Source organism: Ammospiza caudacuta, chromosome 4 (assembly GCF_027887145.1).
Source record: "Ammospiza caudacuta isolate bAmmCau1 chromosome 4, bAmmCau1.pri, whole genome shotgun sequence".
NCBI lineage: Eukaryota > Metazoa > Chordata > Aves > Passeriformes > Passerellidae > Ammospiza > Ammospiza caudacuta.
This window is the reverse complement of record NC_080596.1, coordinates 51722938-51741050: the sequence shown is the minus strand read 5'-3', so window position 1 is coordinate 51741050 and position 18113 is coordinate 51722938. Positions and strand designations below refer to the sequence as shown.

The 18113-nt window shown below is 38.0% G+C and overlaps 1 protein-coding gene across 2 annotated transcripts; it reads left to right on the top strand.

Annotated features, from left to right (window-relative positions):
- Positions 1 to 284: 284 nt before the first annotated feature.
- Positions 285 to 15943, top strand: OCIAD1 (OCIA domain containing 1). 2 transcript variants are annotated; one of them, XM_058803550.1, is made up of 8 exons: positions 285 to 358; positions 1688 to 1772; positions 5222 to 5275; positions 5773 to 5820; positions 8703 to 8832; positions 10999 to 11207; positions 12559 to 12708; positions 15512 to 15943. In XM_058803550.1, the coding sequence occupies exons 1-8, from the start codon at positions 308 to 310 to the stop codon at positions 15547 to 15549; spliced, it is 765 nt and encodes a 254-aa protein (XP_058659533.1). In that variant the 5' UTR covers positions 285 to 307; the 3' UTR covers positions 15550 to 15943. The 2 variants fall into 2 exon arrangements, with proteins under 2 accessions (XP_058659533.1, XP_058659531.1); XM_058803548.1 differs by lacking the exon at positions 285 to 358 and adding an exon at positions 561 to 907.
- Positions 15944 to 18113: the final 2170 nt, after the last annotated feature.

Genomic DNA, 18113 nt, shown 5'->3' with positions numbered 1-18113 from the left:
CAAGAGCTGCCTAGCAGACCCTTGCTTGGTCCTGATTCAGAAAAAAACCCACTTTTTTTAGGCAACAGAGATCCTTTCCTTTTAGGAAATTCTGGCCATCCGTCGTTAGCAAGCCTGTGGGTACCGTACGTACAGCTGGAGCTGGGCAGGGGCAGACAGAAGCCTTTCGCTGCCCGCTGTGAGGGCCCAGCCCGTGCTCAGCGCGGGCAGCGCCGCCGAGTCGAGCCCGCCCCGCCGCGGCCCGCCCGCCCCCGCGCATGCGCACCGCGCCTGCGTGCGCCGAGCGCAGTTCCGGGTCACGGCGGCCATGGAGGCCGGGCAGGGACCCGGCCCCGGCCCCGGCGGCGACGCGGCCCAGGTAACTGCGCTGGATCGGCGGCGCTGCCTCGGGGAAACCTGGCGCGGCTGGGGGCGGCGGGGCGGAGGGCGAGGCGGCGGGATCGGGGCAGGGAAAGGGGATTCCTGTCAGCCGCTCGGCCGTCCCTGCCCTGAGCTCCACGCGGGGCCGGTGCCCTTGAGGCCTCTCGGGGGCCGGGCGGGGGTCCTGGCGGGAGGTGAGAAGGTGTTCGTGTCTGACCGTGAGCCACCGAGGTGCTCTGGTACCAGTGGCATCCTGGCCTGAATCAGGAATAGCGTGGCCTGCAGGACCATGGAAGTCACCGTGCCCCTGTACTCGGCACTGGTGAGGCCACACCTCAGGTATTGCGTTCAGATTTGGGCCACTCAGCTCAGGAGGGCACTGAAGTGCTGGAGCGTGTCCAGAGAACGGCAACTCGTGGTCGGTCTGGAGTACAAGTCTTACGAGCAGTGGCTGTGGGAGCTGGGGTTGTTTATCCTGGAGAAAAGGAGGCTCAGGGCAACCTTATCACTGTCTTATCTACAACTGGCTGAAGGAGGTTGTAACCAGGTAAGGATCGACCTCTTCTCCCAGGCAACCGGCGACAGGACAAGACAGCTGCACCAGGGGAGATTTAGATTAGACATTAGATGGAATTTCTTCACAGGAAGGGTCATTAGATATTGGAATGGACTGGTCAGGGAGGTTCTGGAGTCACCGTCCCTAGTGGTGATTAAGGAAAGACTGGACATGGCACTTAGTGTGGTGGTGTTCAGTCCTAGATGACCTCAGAAGTCATTTCCAACCCACCTGATTCTGTGATTCTCTGTTCCCCTGGTGGCCTTCCCACAGCTGTGCCCAGCAGCGTGCCCAGTGTCACGGCTCTCCGGGGGGACAGGGTCAGCACCCCCGCACAAACCTCGCTCACGCTGGGGAAACAGCTGGTCAGCTCTCGCTGAATTACATCCCTGTGAAGCAACAACACGTCCTGTGGTCTTTGAAACCCTAAGAAATACTTCAAAAAGGCACTTAATGATCTGTCATATGTCAGCTGTTTGGAAGGCTGGTTGGAGGGACCAAAGCAGGCTTTTCTAAAGTAAAGGACTGAGCTGAGTTGGGATCTGACTATGCATAAAGTGTTTCCTGCTCTCTCATGTAATTTTTAGAAGCACTGGATTTTTAAAAATTATATATTTCATGTGACATTGATGGACAAAAAGCACTGGTTTCTTAACTGGGTGTAAGTATAGGAACTACAAGGTGTGAAAGCTAGACATTTAAGTTTTTTGATTGGACAAAACAGTCTGGGGGCATTTTTCATTCTTTTCTAATTTATTTGGCTAATGAAAGAGGGAAGTACCAAAGCCTTATGTTCCAACGGAGGAAGAAAGAAGACTGCTCAAGGAATGTGCTGAAGAGAGTTTTCGGTATAGAGGTGAGCTCACTTTGCTGGTAAAATTGGTTGCTTTCCTTCCACCCTTAGCTTTTGCTGTTGTCTGAGGCATTACAGAGGCACAATATAGCACAACAGAGCATTAAGGAGCTTCACACCTACTAGAACTGTGTCCCAGCAAATGCTGATCCATGTGGTATTTACTGAGAGTTTGCAGCAGTTTAGTACAAGGTGCAACATAATTTCCAAGTTGCATGCCTTATAACAAGATATCTTCATATTTTAAGTTTATGTGGTTATTAAAAGTCTGAAAATAGATTTAATTACTGAGTCTTGTTTATATTACTGGATTTTCTTTTTTGTGTTATTTCTGCATTTTTATTTTCAATTTTTATTGTTTAGCATGCAAGAATAAAATAGTTTAACTTATAACCATTAGTTTTCATCTCTATAGAGACTTGTAAAGAGAACAATATACAAGTAGTCACTCTGTTCAGCTTTTGGAAAAAATTGCTGTGTGTGCATGGTTTCTGTAACCCTAAGGTTCAAGGCATGCTTGATTTTTGTACACCTGGTCTCGAGGGTTGAAAAGGCCTTCTGATGTGATTGTTACTTGCTGTTTTATCACACACTAGTAGGTTACTGATGCTGATAGGTGGCTTGGCAAAAACCAGGACAGATGAAGAATTTAGCAGCTGATTTGCTAATTTTAGCACACTGGGGCTCTAATTTCTCGTGGAAGCCAATACTTTCAGGGACAGCTCCTAAGGCATTGTGATTTTGAATTAATGATTCAAAGTTCTGTTTTGTCTTTCTCCATTGGTTTGGCATTCTCCTCATTCACTTTTACATAAATACTTGGAAATCTTCAACATATTTGCTAAAATGTACATTTTCTGTATAATTTTATAAGTGAAGGAGGCAGGTCCATTAGTGGTACAATGATGGTTGTGGTTTATTGATAATCTCTCTTTTGGAACACAAAGAGGAGAGAGAGAGTTGTTTGTTCCTGAGCTGTTGTGCTGCTTGGCAATGTTGCTCGTTGCCCTGTGCATCTTTATATAGTCACTGAAGAAACAGCATGTAGGTATTGCTTGAAGGCCCTAAGTTAGTTTCTTGAGTCACTTTTCTTTAGGGAGCTACAACAGTAACAGATTTTTTTTCAGGGGTTGTGGACTGTGCTGTTACCTGGCTGGGAGAGCCTGAAGTCCATCGCTGTTTTCTAGGTCTCCTGTCTTTGTTTCCCTGTTGTGCATGCACATACCAGAGTGTTGTATTCACTGTATTACATACATACTGCTTGAACTCCCCTTTGCAAGAGGGTGCTTGTGTGACTGCCCTGAAATCCTCACTTTGGATTGTGTCAGCTTTTGTTTTTCACTGAGGTTACTATAAATTTGTGTGTTTTCAGTTTGTTTATTCAAATTTCAAGCTGTAGCAAATTTTACTCATTCTTACAAACTGTCTGTTTTGTCATAGTTTCTCTTGACAGCTTCTGCCACTAGTCATTTCACAATTCAGTTTAATATGTGCTTTACTGGAGTTACTAGTTTGTAATCACATTATCCTATAAATTCTTACACTCTTAAAAATTCTAACTAAAATCACGTTAACAAAATCAAATCATACCGATAAAACTTTTTCCCCATCAAATACTTTTGACTTGGATACATTATATTACCATCCTTATGTGCTGTTGATATATCAGCCTTCCATTATTTTCCCTAGATTTATTTTATTCCTGGAGTAGAAAAAGTACTCTTTGCCCATAGCATTTATGGTTTCTGATTTATTGAGTTTGTTTTGTTAGGTTTTTTTTTCCCCAACAGTTGAATAATTCATGTTGATTTTTAGGTATGAATCCAATTTTCATTTAGCTTTTTTTTTTTTTTTTTTTTTTAGTTACCATTTCAGGTCACTTATATGCTCAGATACTAGTATAGCCTGGTTTTGATATCTGGAATGTTTCTGTTAGGTCTATAAATAATTTCAAACTTCTAAGGATTGGACTGAAATCTTCTGTAATAATTTTTGAGCGTATTTTTCTTTACACACCCTCTCTCTCCTTGTTTTGTTGGGGGGGAAGGGTTTGTTTGTTTTTGTGTTGTTGTTGTTGTTGGCTTTGTTTGCTTTTGTTTTTCTTTTACAATTTAGTTGCAAATCTGTGCTGTCATTTTATATCTCAGAAAATCTAGAACAGTAAATTTTTGAAAATCTAGGTCTGGAATCTGTAAAAGCATCAGATTTTTAACATCTAATAGGTTGGGAGGTTTTATTCTCTATTTTGAAGTTTTGCTGTAATCCTGCTTTGAACTAAAGAGGCAGTATTTCTTCTTAAAGTGACATCCAGTTGCTTTTACCTTGAGACAGATGCTGGTTGGACTCCTTACCTGGTTTAGATCTGTCAGAATTTTTGAGGGAATTAGATGTTCATTTGCAAACTATTCTTTAGTACTTTGCTCTCCAGAAATACAATTTGTCTTCAAATATGAACTTAATTAACAAATTGTGTGCATCAAAACACTTCAGCCATCTAGTGCTGTTGCAAAACTTTCTCTCCTAGAAGTCATTGAGCCTTTTTGTAACCTCTGCATTTTCAGAATTGCATGAAATTAAACTTCTCTATGGCATATCTAAATCTTTAAATAACTTTAGCCTTCTGTTATGTTTGTTACTTCATTGTCCCTATATCTTGTGCAGTGGTGGTCCTCCTCATGAATAGCTGCACAGTAATCTTCCCAATAAAATAATTATTATTGCTTGAAAGAAGCATTCATTCTGGGTTTTGCGACCTCCAAATGCTTCTTGCCACATAAAGTCTTTCAATATAATAAAAATTGACATGGACTGTTAGGCTGGTTGTGGTAGGCAGTGATGGTCTTCCAGAAGGTTCTTTTCTCTGCATTTCTGACCCTAAGCCCAGGTTGTATAGTTTGATCTGTAAGCTACAGGAAAAGCTGCCCTGTTTCTTCATTTGCTGGTGAATCAAACATTACCTAATTTTAATCAATCTGATTTATAGCTCTGTAGGAGTCAAACTTTTTCCAAAATATGTTAAAACATCAAGAGTTTAGACTATCAACAGTTTTTAGAAGCACTGGCCTCTATATAACTTCCTCCTGCTGTGCAGAACTGTGTATGCCTCTCTAGCTTAAAGTTCTGCACCTTGCTGCTGTAGCAGTTGTAGTGAGACCTGGAGTCTTGTCTGGAGAGCTTTATTCCATCCAACAGTGGCTTTTGTATTTTAGGAAGCATGAAGTATAATGCAGGCAGGATGACTCATTAACTCATACAACATAATTTGTAGTAGGTCTTAAAAACTGGAATTGACAATGTTTGATAATTTATATACACTTTGTTAATTATATATATATATCCTTACACAAATGAGCTTTGGAAGGCATAGCAGCTCTCATTTTGTTGCATATTTGTGAAATGTGATTGAAAATATTGAAAATTGTATTTTAAGCAGCTTTTTTTCTTCTTCACAGCTTTCCCTTTGGCTGCAGTGAGCATGCTTGGTACTAGTTTCTTAATTAGAAAAGGTAAAGTATAAAAATACTTCAGTTTCATTCCAGTTTGCTCAGTTGAAATATCTTTCTGCTGTTAGGAAAGTTATTTTGATAATATAATGTCCAACATACTCGCAAATAAAAGATGCAGCTCAGACTCTGCAGCTACATGATTTGCAGTTCCTCACCATAAAGAAGGAGCTGAACTCAAAATCAAGTTCATATGTGTTTTATGTTGTGTGAGAAGTGCAGTATCTCACTGCTTATGAAACAATATGTTCTTAGTGTGTTAATAACCCTGTAGTTAAATATGATTAAAGAGGTAATTCCTAGATTTTTTAAATTATATGGAGAATTCAGATATTAGTGGGGGTTTTTTTAAATTTTCTTTAATGTGAAGTGTAAAGGAGTAACCTGCTTCTACAAACATAGCTACAGTTGAGTTTTTTCAAGTTTATTCTTGATATCTGATTACACATATCTTATGTAATATGATATATCTTAATATCTGATTTCATCCTCATTTTCAGGTGTTCTAAGAGATACCTCAAGATTCGGCTCTTTTATTAAAGTTGCATGTAAGTAAAAGCTACATATAAATTCAGCGTGTATTTGTGCTGTATGTTCTGGACTCTGCTGTGCAGATGTAATTCCCCTGGGGCTGGCTGGCTAATTCACTGTGGCTCAAGTTGGCAGGGACCCGTAAGGACCAGAGTCCGAGCTCCCTGCTCCTGACAGAGCAACCTCAAACTACACCATGTGACTGGGAGTGTTTTCCAGACACTCCTCAAACCCTGCCAGGCTTGGTGCTGTGTCTGCTTCCCTGGGGAGCCTGCTCCAGTGCCTGACAACCCTCTCAGTGAAGAGCCTTTTCCTAATGCCCAGTGTGACCACTGCTTTTAAACTAAAAGGAGAGATTTAGATGAGATGTTAGAAAGAAATCCTTTACTGAGGGTGGTGAGGCACTGGACAGGTTGCCCAGAGTAGCTGTGGATGCTTCATTCCTGGAAGTGTTCAAGGGCAGGTTGGATGAGCCCTGAACAACCAGGTTTAGTGGGGGGCATCCCTGCTCATGCCACAGGGGAACTGGAGGATCTTTAAGGTCCCTTTGCAACCCAAGCCATTTTATGAGTCAGTGATTTATTCACTGTCTGAATTTGTACTGCACATTTTGCACAACTTTTCTTTATAAGGTTTGTATAAAATTGCTTGATAAATGTAACATCATCATTTAAGATAAAAACGTTGTAAATAGACACTGTGCAACCTTGCTTTAAATTACACTGCCAGAACACAGCCACCCCTCCCTTCCGAATTTGAAGGTCTTTGTTCATGGATTTCACGTGTCCCGTTCAGGCTAGTTTAATTACTTTTTTTTTCCTGGACATTATGTATATACAATTGTAGGAAAAAAGCAATTTCATGTGAATGATTTTTGGATAAAGTATAAGCAAAAATAAATTATCAACTTAATAAATTAGTCTTTTCAATGTAATACAGGACAGTAAAACAGGAAGTTGCCATCTTGCCAATCTGGCAGATACAGCCAGTTTACTTCAGTGGGAAGAGGGTAAACCCTATGATTGTGGTCAAGGAAGTGTTGTTTAAGCAGATAAATGAACGTGAGACTAGGGCTCCAGTTGTTTATGCTAAATTCTGGTTACTTTCTTTGAACACCAAACAATGGCATAACACAAACATTTCTAATAAATAATACAACAGCTATTTCCCCAATCACTGCTACACATAAGGGCCACATTCTTCTTATTTAATACAAGTAATTTATTGAAATCAGGGGGGGAAATAAGGTGCAGCTGGGCTGGCCAGGATGTTCTGCCTGTAGGAATTACTGTACTTTTGTCAGTAGTTTTCTAGGTACTCCCAGCAATTTTCTGAAACATCTAGTTAGCCATGGCTGATGTACTACATTGGCAGCATTCCCTTCAACACAGCAGAGAGCTCTTGGTGCTCTCTGTCTTTGACAAAGAAGGGGAAGATTCCAATGCCTCTGTGTCCTTCATTTAGTCTGCAGTGGGACCTGGCCATATCTAATCAGCTTCTCAAAGATCTTGTCACAGTGAATGTAGAAGCAAAGAACAACACCTGATTTACTGTGCTAACTTGAAAAATGTGGATCATCTGGCTCTTAGTTCTGTAATAAAATAAATCAAATCATTTGGCCAATAATTACTTTGAGTGAAACATCTTCCAGAGAGATACTTCCCCTTTTCTTTACTAGAAGGCCTCATGAAAAATACTTTCTCTTTGTAATTAATGCAGAAGAGTAATTAGCTTTTCTGTTTTTATTTTGCTGAATGTTTAGTTTGAATTACTCTTAGACTTGCAATTTTTCACTTTGCACGTATTTATTGTATATGAGGTGTTCGGGTTTTTGTAACCCGCTAAACAGTGCAACCCTTACATTCCTTATTTGTAAACATCACTCATAGTTGTGGCTGTTCTTCTCTGTTCCCTTGGAAAAGGACTTTCAGCCTTCTTTTGAAAATAAGACATTAGAACAGGAATCAAAATTTCAGTATCAGCACAGCAGGCTGGGGTAAAATCCCCTTTATAATGGTTCCCAGGCAATGTAATCTACAGCTGAGAATTGCAGAGGATTAATGTTCCTGATAATTAACTCTTTCCTGACTTAAAGATAATCGAGACTGTTAGTCGTTAAATTTAGGAAATACTCATTGCACATGAAAGGAGGGACTGGTCTTTTTCTCCTACAAAGTTGACAAGAAAACTGTTCATTCCCATGGAATCCTTCATGCACCATTGACCCACTCATAAAACTTGAAGGAGCCAGTTGATGGAAATCATAAGTTTTAAGCCCAGAAAGAGCTATCTTGGTAATTTATTCTTATGTTCTTTGCAGCAGGTGGAAGTAGCTCATGCACTAAATTGAAACCATTTGCTTAGTCATTACAAGGGTTCAGCTAATTCAGTTGTTTGCCCCCTGGCAGTCAAGTAACAGAATCCTTTACAAAAAATAAGCCTACTACTAAGTTGGTTTAGACCTCTCTTCATTACTGGTAAAGCCTTTTCAGGATGTGACTGTTCTGATGGACTAAATTAGCAGAATGTACTGCCTGTATTTATTCCTGATTGGTTTATCATCTATGATAGTTAATTGTGATTTCTGGATCTTGGGAAAAAACAATGTAATTTAATTTTTTTGCCACATTTCATTCACCAAGTACTAGCTGAAATCACCTGTTGCTCACACCATGTCTAAATCATTGCTTTATGTCTCTGTTCAGCTGTTGCATTTGGTTTTGTACCCTTTGTCTCCAGAAGAAGCAGAGATGATTACTGCATGTTTTTGGTTTAGATCTAAACTGGTTTTCTTTCTTTTATTCAAGATACTATATTATTTATTTGAAATTATTGTTTTAAAACAATGTTGGATATTATAGTGCAGCATATAAACCCATCTTTTTTTCTTTTTAAAAAGTTGCTGGAATGTGTGGATACCTGGCTGGAAAGATATCCTACTTGCCAATCTGTAGCGAGAAATTTAAGAAACTGAAGGATTCCCCAATAGGAGATGTTCTGCGACAAGCTCAGAGACATAGTTCACCTAAGTAAGAGTTTAAGTATCTTTTAAATTTAAAACATATTCTGAATAGGGTGTTTCAAACACTGACAGATCAATACTACTATTGCAGCTTTCCACCACCTTCAGAGCTGCACCTTCCCTCATTCCCCATTACCTCAAATCTACCACTTTCAGAAATCTGTATTTGTATCAGTTGGCAAGCTATAAAATACATATTTTGAGCTCTTTACATACAACTGATGACTTTGAATAGTGGAAAAATAAACAGTTTACTTAGCAAACTGTATTCCTTGTAAAATTGAGAGTGTTTCCCATGGAATTTGCTTAGAGAAGTGTGACAGCACAAGTTGTCTCCTTAGTTTAAAAGTAAACTAAATTAACTGAAATAAAATAGTGTTACATTCTGGAATTTTTTTCCCATAGTTTAGTTTGATTGAAGTAGGAAAAGGGTGGAAATGATTTCAGTGTTTATCAAAGGAAAGAGCTTAGTAAACAATATCAGTGCAGGAAGAAGCATGGTGGTCAAACTTACTGCTGTTTGTTTAAATCCTTTACATCTGTAACACCATTATGCTGTACATATGAGAAACTCATCAGGTTCTTAAAACTATTTCCTGTTTTCTTCCAGAATGTTTTCTACTTCAACTGGTTTTTAATTGCAAGCTGCTTTCAGAATATGTCACTTAAACCCTTGATTCAAAACTGGGAGGATAGTGTTTGGATAGTGAGTAGTAGTCCTCCTGTGTATGTGCTGAGATTTGTTAAATGTTTATAAAGGATTTGCTTAAATTCTTAAATATACTATAAATTCAGATTTATGACAGTTTTTATTTTGTCTGCAAGATTTACCTTTATTCTGAAATGTTTATGGTTTTATGACATCACACAATTTCAGGCATAACCACTTCATACACTGACTGCATAGAATCAGCTGAACTGGAGTTGGACTTGTCCCTTCACCCCCCTCCAGTTTCTAATATGAAATTGTCATGCTCATTAATTGTGTTTACATGAGAACTTGGTTAAGTACCATCATCTGCCACACCAATACATTCCTTCTACCGTTAATGGCCCATTTGTATCTGTAAAGTTTTATTTCCTAAGTGATAAATTCCTTTTCCTTGGTTGAATAAATAATTTAAATTCATTTCAATCGCATTATTATCCATACAGGCTAACCCTTTTAACCCTTGCAACAGAAATCATTACACTTTCCTGAGCATTGTATGTCTACTAATTAATGTAGTTTGGTAATTTGATTTACCAAAATATAATATGAGTTAAAAACTTGTAGGGAGCTAAAAGATCAGGTAGTTTTTTAAAGCTGGGTTTGCATGTATTTTAAAGGCACAATTGAGGCAACAAAGTGGGTTTGTTCTGTATGTTTATTATGTGAATTAAATAAAGACTAATTGCAAATGTTTATCATAGGAAACTAAAAGTACAGCTGAGCAGAAATTAAAAGTAAAAAATTAATAAATACTCTAGAGATGTTCTAGTGGCATTCTAGTGGTGGCATTCCTGGTAGAGGGACATGCTGTGTAGTGGCTTGCAAGGCCATTCTAAGAATATAGTGAACACTTTAAAATATCTGGTACCAATTTCCAGAATATATTTTATATTATATTATCTTTCTCTCTCAAGAGAAAATTCATTAATATTTTTGCAGAATTCAGCAACTTGATTAATTTTCATAATTTAATTTTCTTAAGATAGCTGTTTGCTCTTCTTCTGTTCTTCAGGCCTGATCAATTACAGCACCTTCTAATGATGAAGGGTTTAAAATATCAAATTCTTCCTAAAAGGCTTTTAAAATTCACTGTAGTTTATACTACCACTAGTTACGTGGGCACACCGTGTACTATTTGTGTCTGATATGGGGTGTTTTTGTCTGAAGATTCCTTGGGAAAAAGGATTGTAACTTCAGTTATTGTAAAGTTCAATATGTTTTGTCTCTTTTCTCTCCTGTTCTGGAGGTATGAGCTAAGATCCTGTGGGGAAAGAAAGAGAGAAATTTTTGCAGTGTAAAGAAAATAGCCAAAACATCCCAAAATTTTTTTAAGATGATGATTCAGTTGGAAACTAAACTATTTAAAATGAAAGAACATTTTCTTGAATTGCAAGTATTGTTATAGTTCCATTTTTAACTTCAGTATTTTTGTATTTAATATTTAGTTCTATTCTTTTCCAGTCGTTCCAGTCGTAAATCTGAATTTTCAGATGTACCTTCTCAGTCATTTACTGAGTCATCTTCTCCAAGTGCTGGATTCCCACCTTCTTCCAGCTATTTAGATGATTACAGCTCAACAGATAGAGCCCTCTCAAATTATGAGCCTGTTCCATTCAGTGCTTCTTTGAATGAATCTTCACCTACAGGAATTACTGACTACTCTGTTCAAGGTGAGCCTTAGTACTTAGAGACTTTCTTTTAGATACTGCTCTTATTAAACTATGTATTCTCACCCTATGCAAACACATGGCAAAATAAAGTGGTTTTGAGTGAAAGAGCTGTGGAAGAATTATAATTGTTTTCACACAGAAGGTAAATATAAATTTTATTTTGTGTTCTAACTGTAAACTAGATTCAGGGTTTTCTAGCTGAAAATTGCTTTAATTGCAAATAAATATCCTGAATTAACTTACAAAGTGAAATCTGTTGTGGAACTAAACTTGCAAGAAACTCAGCCTGACTGAAAGTTCTCTTTGACTGAAGGAAAGGGGAATATGGCATCCCTTCACTGTACTGAATGCACCACAGCCTTCCCACTGCCTGCTGGCCCTTCCAAGGTGATTGTTGCAGTTCCACCCTCTGTGGGGCTGTCACTGATAGTGCTGTAACTCCGTGACATTAAACTTCTAAAAATTTTTCTCAATGTGAAAAAACATTTTTGTCTCCTGGGAACTGAATAGATATTGTGTTCTATCCACTAGCAGTCTGGTTTTCTCACAGAGAACTAAAATGGTTTTCAAGTACAATACAGCTGTTTCCCTCCTTCCAGTGTGAACCGTCCTCAGCTATTGCAGGGAAAAGACAGAATTCTGAATTCAGGTATCTCTGGTACACAAAGGAGGAAGATACTGTCAAATTCAGGGTTTAGGACTTTGAATTAGTTTGGATTTCTTCAACTTACTTATGAAAAATGTTTTATTTCACTAAAAAAGCCCTTTCGTGCAAGTTGGTTATAATTATATGAAAATATCAGATATAAATGTGTCAAGAAAATTGTTATTGCATTTCATCACAAATATCAATAGTTGGTAAAACCTTTATTATATAACAAAGATTCTGCAATATAAATACAGATTAAAGGATCACATGTTTATCAGGCATCATATGATGCATATTGTCCTAATTATTTGAAAGCAAAATTTAAAGCCTTCATGCAAACCCTTGAGCTTCACTTAGATTTCTCTTCTGAAATCATATATATCTTAAATGTACAATAATTGTAAATTTTAGATAAAGTGACCAGAGCTATTTTATCCATCAACTACCACATGGTTGTTAGAATTTCCTATGGTAAAATGAAGAAAAATAATTAACAGCCAGTGTTTCAAAGAAGTTTGGCAAAATTAAAAGGATAAAAGGAATGGATTACTTGAAGACCATATACATTCGCTGTTGTATTTAGAATTGCAGCTGTCATGCTCCTATTAATTTGGGATTGAGCAATAATTAACTGGTATTCTAGAAGCTACATTTTGGTGTGTTATGTCATATTTAGTATTTTTCTGTTTGTTTTGTGTCCAGAACCTGCTCCAGTTCCAGAAGAAAGTCGTAAAAAAAAAGGCATCACATATGAGGAGTTGAGGAATAAACACAGACAGACATACGAGGTAATGCAACCACCAAAGGCAGAAACTCCAAGCAAGTTTTCACAGGAAAAACCAGCTAAGGAAGGTAATACACCAATTTACAGAAATACTTGTGAAATTCAGATATTTGCCATAATGTTAAAAATGGTTGCAACCACAAAGCTGAATTCTGCATACTTTTTAAGCAATGTATATTTAGTGTATCTGCAGGTATCTCATATGTGATAGATGCAGTCTGTAGTTTCCTGTTGCAGATTAATTATTTTTTTGAAAATTTTGGTCACCCCATAGAAAATTGTAATTCATTTTCTCTAGCCATATTGCTTGGTGCCAGACTGAAAAGCTCATAAGTTTTGCTTCATTGAGTATATTGAGCAACCTCTTTCAACAAAGAATTCTCTGAGCTCAGAGCTATACCAAAGAGCTATGGGAGAGGGGCTTGTGTTTTAGATAGCATTGTTGTCTCAAAATAGAGCACATGGCCAATGGTTTGAAGGGGAGGGTATTTATTTTTATGAATAGTTTCATGTGGAATTAGGGAATTTCTATAGAGGCATTGTTTGTAGAGGTTCATTTTCTACATTAAAACCCAGAGGAAGGAAACGGTGTTTGGCAGCAATATTGAGATTTGTTTTCACAGTGAAAAAGAAAACTCTACAGAGCAAAATAAGAATGCAATGTCCTGAAGAGCAAGATGCCATTCAGACAACTTTTTGACTCAATCAATTTTTTGAAAAGGAGACACAGAAGCAATTCATATTCAATTACTCGCTCTAGAACTTTTAAAATTTAATGTGGCATCTGTAAAAACAATTGTAGCTGGAGGAAAGTTTTACCATTTAATATACTGAGGCACTAGTCAGTCACCTCAAATTGTTTGGGTTTGTGTGCACTGCCCAGTCTTGTCAGCCATGTTGCAACAAGACTTCTAGGAACAGCTGTTGTCTCCTATTGGGCATAATGGGTGGTAGTAAGTATAGAAGAGTGTATTAAAACAAAACCTTCTGAAGCAGTAACACCAAGCTCTGGAATAGTGTTGCTAAAGAGTGTCAGTCGCTTTGATGCTTGTGAATTACTTTCTGCAGGTCATTTATCTTTGGACAGATCTGCAGTCTTGAAAGAAAAATTATAAACCATTTTTGTATAATGATTTTTAACTGTTTTTTCAAGGATAAAAGGCTTTCTCTTATCATGTGACTGTGCCAAATGAGACATGAAAAAGTTATTGAAGCTGTGGTTTCAGATTGCTTTTCAATTCCATTGGCTGACACTTTGTGGATTTACACAATGTTTCTTTCTCAAGATACTTCTCCACAAGTAGAAAGCCTAGAAATGTCACTTGTGAGCCATAGAAAGAAATGTTAAGCAGCATTCTGAAAACCTTGCCATATTCCATGGCAGATGTGGCTGTGAAGTGAGAATGTATATTTCTTACTTTATTTTTCGTTACTTGAGGTATGTAAAGACCTCTATAAAATGTTGATCAAATATTGCATTCTTTCTTTTATATTTCTGGGTTCTGTGTTTGAAGGCTGTACTTGAGCTTTGAGAAGAAAACTGAGCAGTGTGTGAGATTTGTAAATAGACTTTTTAAAGTATCTCTTCACATTTTTAGGGAAAAAGAGGAAGGAGGGCATACAAAAATTCAGGAGTGGTTTGCACGTGCAAGTACATTTAAATCGGCAGTTCGGGGATTGCACTGATATTGTGGACTAAGATCTGATTTAGCTTCTTGTGTCAAACTGGGCATGTTACTTGCTGTGTGCTTGTTGAGTCACTGCCCCTTGGTTCATTCTCTTATCTCTGAGTCCCTAGCAAATAGAACCTTCCTTGCAAGGGCAGAAGGGAAGCCAACCCATGTTTGAACCAGCTTTAAGCAATCCCTGACTTCCATGTGCCAGTGCCTTCTCCCTTCCCTGCAGTGTCTGCATAGTGATCGAGGCTGGCCCATTTTCCAGGGAATGAGTGCAGCCTGTTCAGCTGCCGTGGGTAATAGAAATGGAAATCAAATCCTGCTTTGGGAGAGCTTCTCATTGTGTCTCACAACAATATCAGTCACTCCAAAGAGATTTGTCAGGGCATTATGCTCAGTTTGCTGGTAGCTCACAGAGACAAGGACCAGGTGTTTTGCTCCATTCTACTTGTTCTGCTGCAGTTAGTAACAGTCAGCTTAATTATTAACTTGCAAGTGGATTTATAAAGGGGTGCCTGACTACTGTCAGCATTCCTACTGGATCAAATGGAGCCATTCTTAACCTTTTCAGTGATGGCAGTCAATTACAGAGGACTTTGCAGCTCACTCTCACGAGAGCCCATTTTCACTTTCTGGTCGGTGTTCACTTACAGTGGCACTCTGAGCAAAGCCGTTAGACCACTGCCCTGGGTTTTTCCTCTCTGACTCAATCCTGTGCTAAAGGAAGCTGCCAAATAATAATGGCTGAGTAGTTTCCTAGTCGGGATTACTGATTTCTGTTTGTTTGTCTTTGAATGTGTTTTTAACTATCCCGAATACATCCAACCTTGCATGTAACCAGATTATGTGGCCTCATTATTTATTGTAACATTCCTTGCCTGTTTCCTCCAATTGTCTTTGTTTCATTCTCGTGTTACATTTGTTTTAAAGCAATTACAAATTCTGTAGAGTAGGAATTAGCACAGTAGGCCTCCTGATTGAATATTGATTCATTAAGGTAAAGTGATTAGCAAACTCTTCTCCCCATTTATTCAAAAGTAGCTTTAATTACGTGTCTGTGGTGCTGTGACTGACTCTCTCCCCACACACCACTTCAGATGACAGTGCACTTCATTATACTTTTTGGCACTGTATATTATAAACTTCAGCAGTTAAACTGTCACATGACTACTTTTGTTTTTTCTTTTTTCTTTAGTTAAAGTAAATAAATATGGAGATACCTGGGATGAGTAAGAGTCAAATGAAGAACTGAAGAAAATTACCTCCTGTCAGCTAACTTGAACTTCATCTAGATTAGTCATGAGTATCAGCACCTTTGATGTGCTCTGCCAGACACAACTATTAATAAATGAGGAAAAAATCCTGACTTCTCAGAAAATTTAAAAATTGTATTTATGCTGAATTTTTTTTAATTTTGCATAAATGAAAAACAAGGCTACTGTTATGTGTCATGACTGTAAACCATTTGTGCTGTTGTTTAAGAATGAGAAAGGTAACTGGTAATATGAACATATGGCATAAGGTAAAATACATGTAAATAAATGCAATCCTATGTATTGAGAAGGGAACAAATCAGAATCTTCTCAAATTTTCAAGACTTGCATTAAAAGTTACCTGTAGAACTCAACCTCTCACCTTGTTTTGTCTGCAAGTGATATGCTGGGAACTTGAAATTGTCCTCATACTTGGTTTGTAATGTGAGGAATACTGCTAAACTGTTGAGAGGAAAAGGGCTGAAGAGCTGAGCCAGACACTGAAATAACCATAACTTTTTCAAAAGTGTTTCATGGTGCCAACTCCATTTTTCAGCTGATACTCTGCTTGCCCACAACAGGTTTCTACAGACAGTCATTTCTGAAGAAAATAATTGAATGAAACTGCACGTATTGAAAATAACTACATTTAAGTGCAGAAGGCTAAACATGACAAACTTTGGTAAAACCTTGAATGATATATTGACTGTTAATGTTAGGCTCTGTATATTTGACCTTATTTCTCAATTTTCCAAGTCATGACAAAACCACCATGTTTATGGAGAAGAGATCCCAGTCAATGGAATATTTTGTTATTATCAGTTTGTAAGAGAAGAGCTACATTGGCAAAACTGAAGAGTTTTTCCTGGTGTTTGCATCACCTGCTCTGTCTCTGAACATGTTGCCTTCACTTAATGATTTTCATCTTCTCACCTGTGCAGTTTCATCTCCCAGCATTGCATTTATTTGGGGGTTTGGGCTATAAGGGAGCAAAAACCATGATGAAGTTGATAGCATAAAAGCCTTCCTGAAATCTATGTTGGAGCTGAAAAACAACACGCCTACCAAGCTGAAAATTCTCAAAGACCTTATTGATTTAGTGGACTTGCAGCAAATGGCACAAATGAGGAGGAAGAAGTGGGAAGAGGAGGATGCTTAAAGAGCCAAATACTACTTAAAATAAACCAGGAAGATTGCTCTCAGAAAAGCTCATCTTCTAAAAAAAATTAATGCACTAATTGGATAATCTTTTAGTTGTATCAGAAATTTACCTTGTAGAGTGCTTCTCATGGCTGTTAGGAGTGCACTCTGAAAATACACAGTCTGCCAGAGTTGTATTGCTGTGGTTTTCAGTGTGCTATACCAAAGCTGATTAGCTTTATCATGAAAATATTCACACTTTCTTAGTTGTCAGTTATGCAATAGGAGGCAGACTATTGAGAAGATAATAATAGAGCAGATTCCTGTGATGGTGCCTTCCTGCAAAGTGTCTTGCCTCACATTCATATTTTTGGGTGGACAAGCACAGTGTTTTATATAAATTGTATCAGAATTTTTCTTCCTTTCTTAAAGGAGAAAATAAAAGGCATGTCAATTAATGTTGTTCTGTATTGATAGCATTTTTAAATTGAATATAAAGCTTTTATTCTATTGCATCTAGTTACTCTCAGAGGACATACTTTCTTTTGTACTTGAACACGTTTGGTTTGTTGTCAACCAATTTTAAATTCTTTTGATTTCACACCCTTAGTTACACATTAAATACAGGACAGTTCCCAGTCATAGCTGTTAATTTAGTAGGGTATTGGGAACTGATATTTCTTCAAAGTTAGGTCACATACATGGTCACATACATTTTGCTGTGACAATGTGTACATTGAGCCCCTGATTCACTAAACAGCCAAGGGAATTCAATTTCCTTCCCCTTTCCTGCATATCTTCCATTAGTACCCCCTTGTTTCATAGTGGGTCTTTACACTCATGGTTTCAGAGCAGCTACTCAGTCACCCATCAGTAGCTTGCTCATACTGCACTGCCATGACTTTTGGGAATTTTTAGCTGAAACCAAGTGTCTTGGAGCTGACAGCAGGGTTACTGTTGCTGGGAGCAATGTTACTAGATGTATGGAACAATGGTGTTAAAAAATACTTGAAGTTTTTCTATGGTCCATCATACCTGTATCTTTGTCAATAATTGGGAATTAACTCAATGTTTATTGTACAGTTAAGTAAATTTTCTTTTCTTCCTCAAATTGAAAATAACATTAAAAAAGTAACTTTTTATACCTTAAATCAAACACAAGGAAAAGAGTCTGAATGCTTCACAAAGAACATTCCTAAAAAAAAAAAACCTCTAAAATAATTGTTTTCACAGTTTCTACAAGCTTAAAAATAAGCAGGCCAGTTTAAAGGAGCTGGTAGCTCCAAGTTTGTTGTTACTAACATACATGAACAGAGAGAAGAGGGTTTCAGAAATGTGCCTTAGCTCTTTTATAGCTGGTAAAGCTACCAAAAATCCTGGTCCTGAATGTTTCTGTGTTTCCCC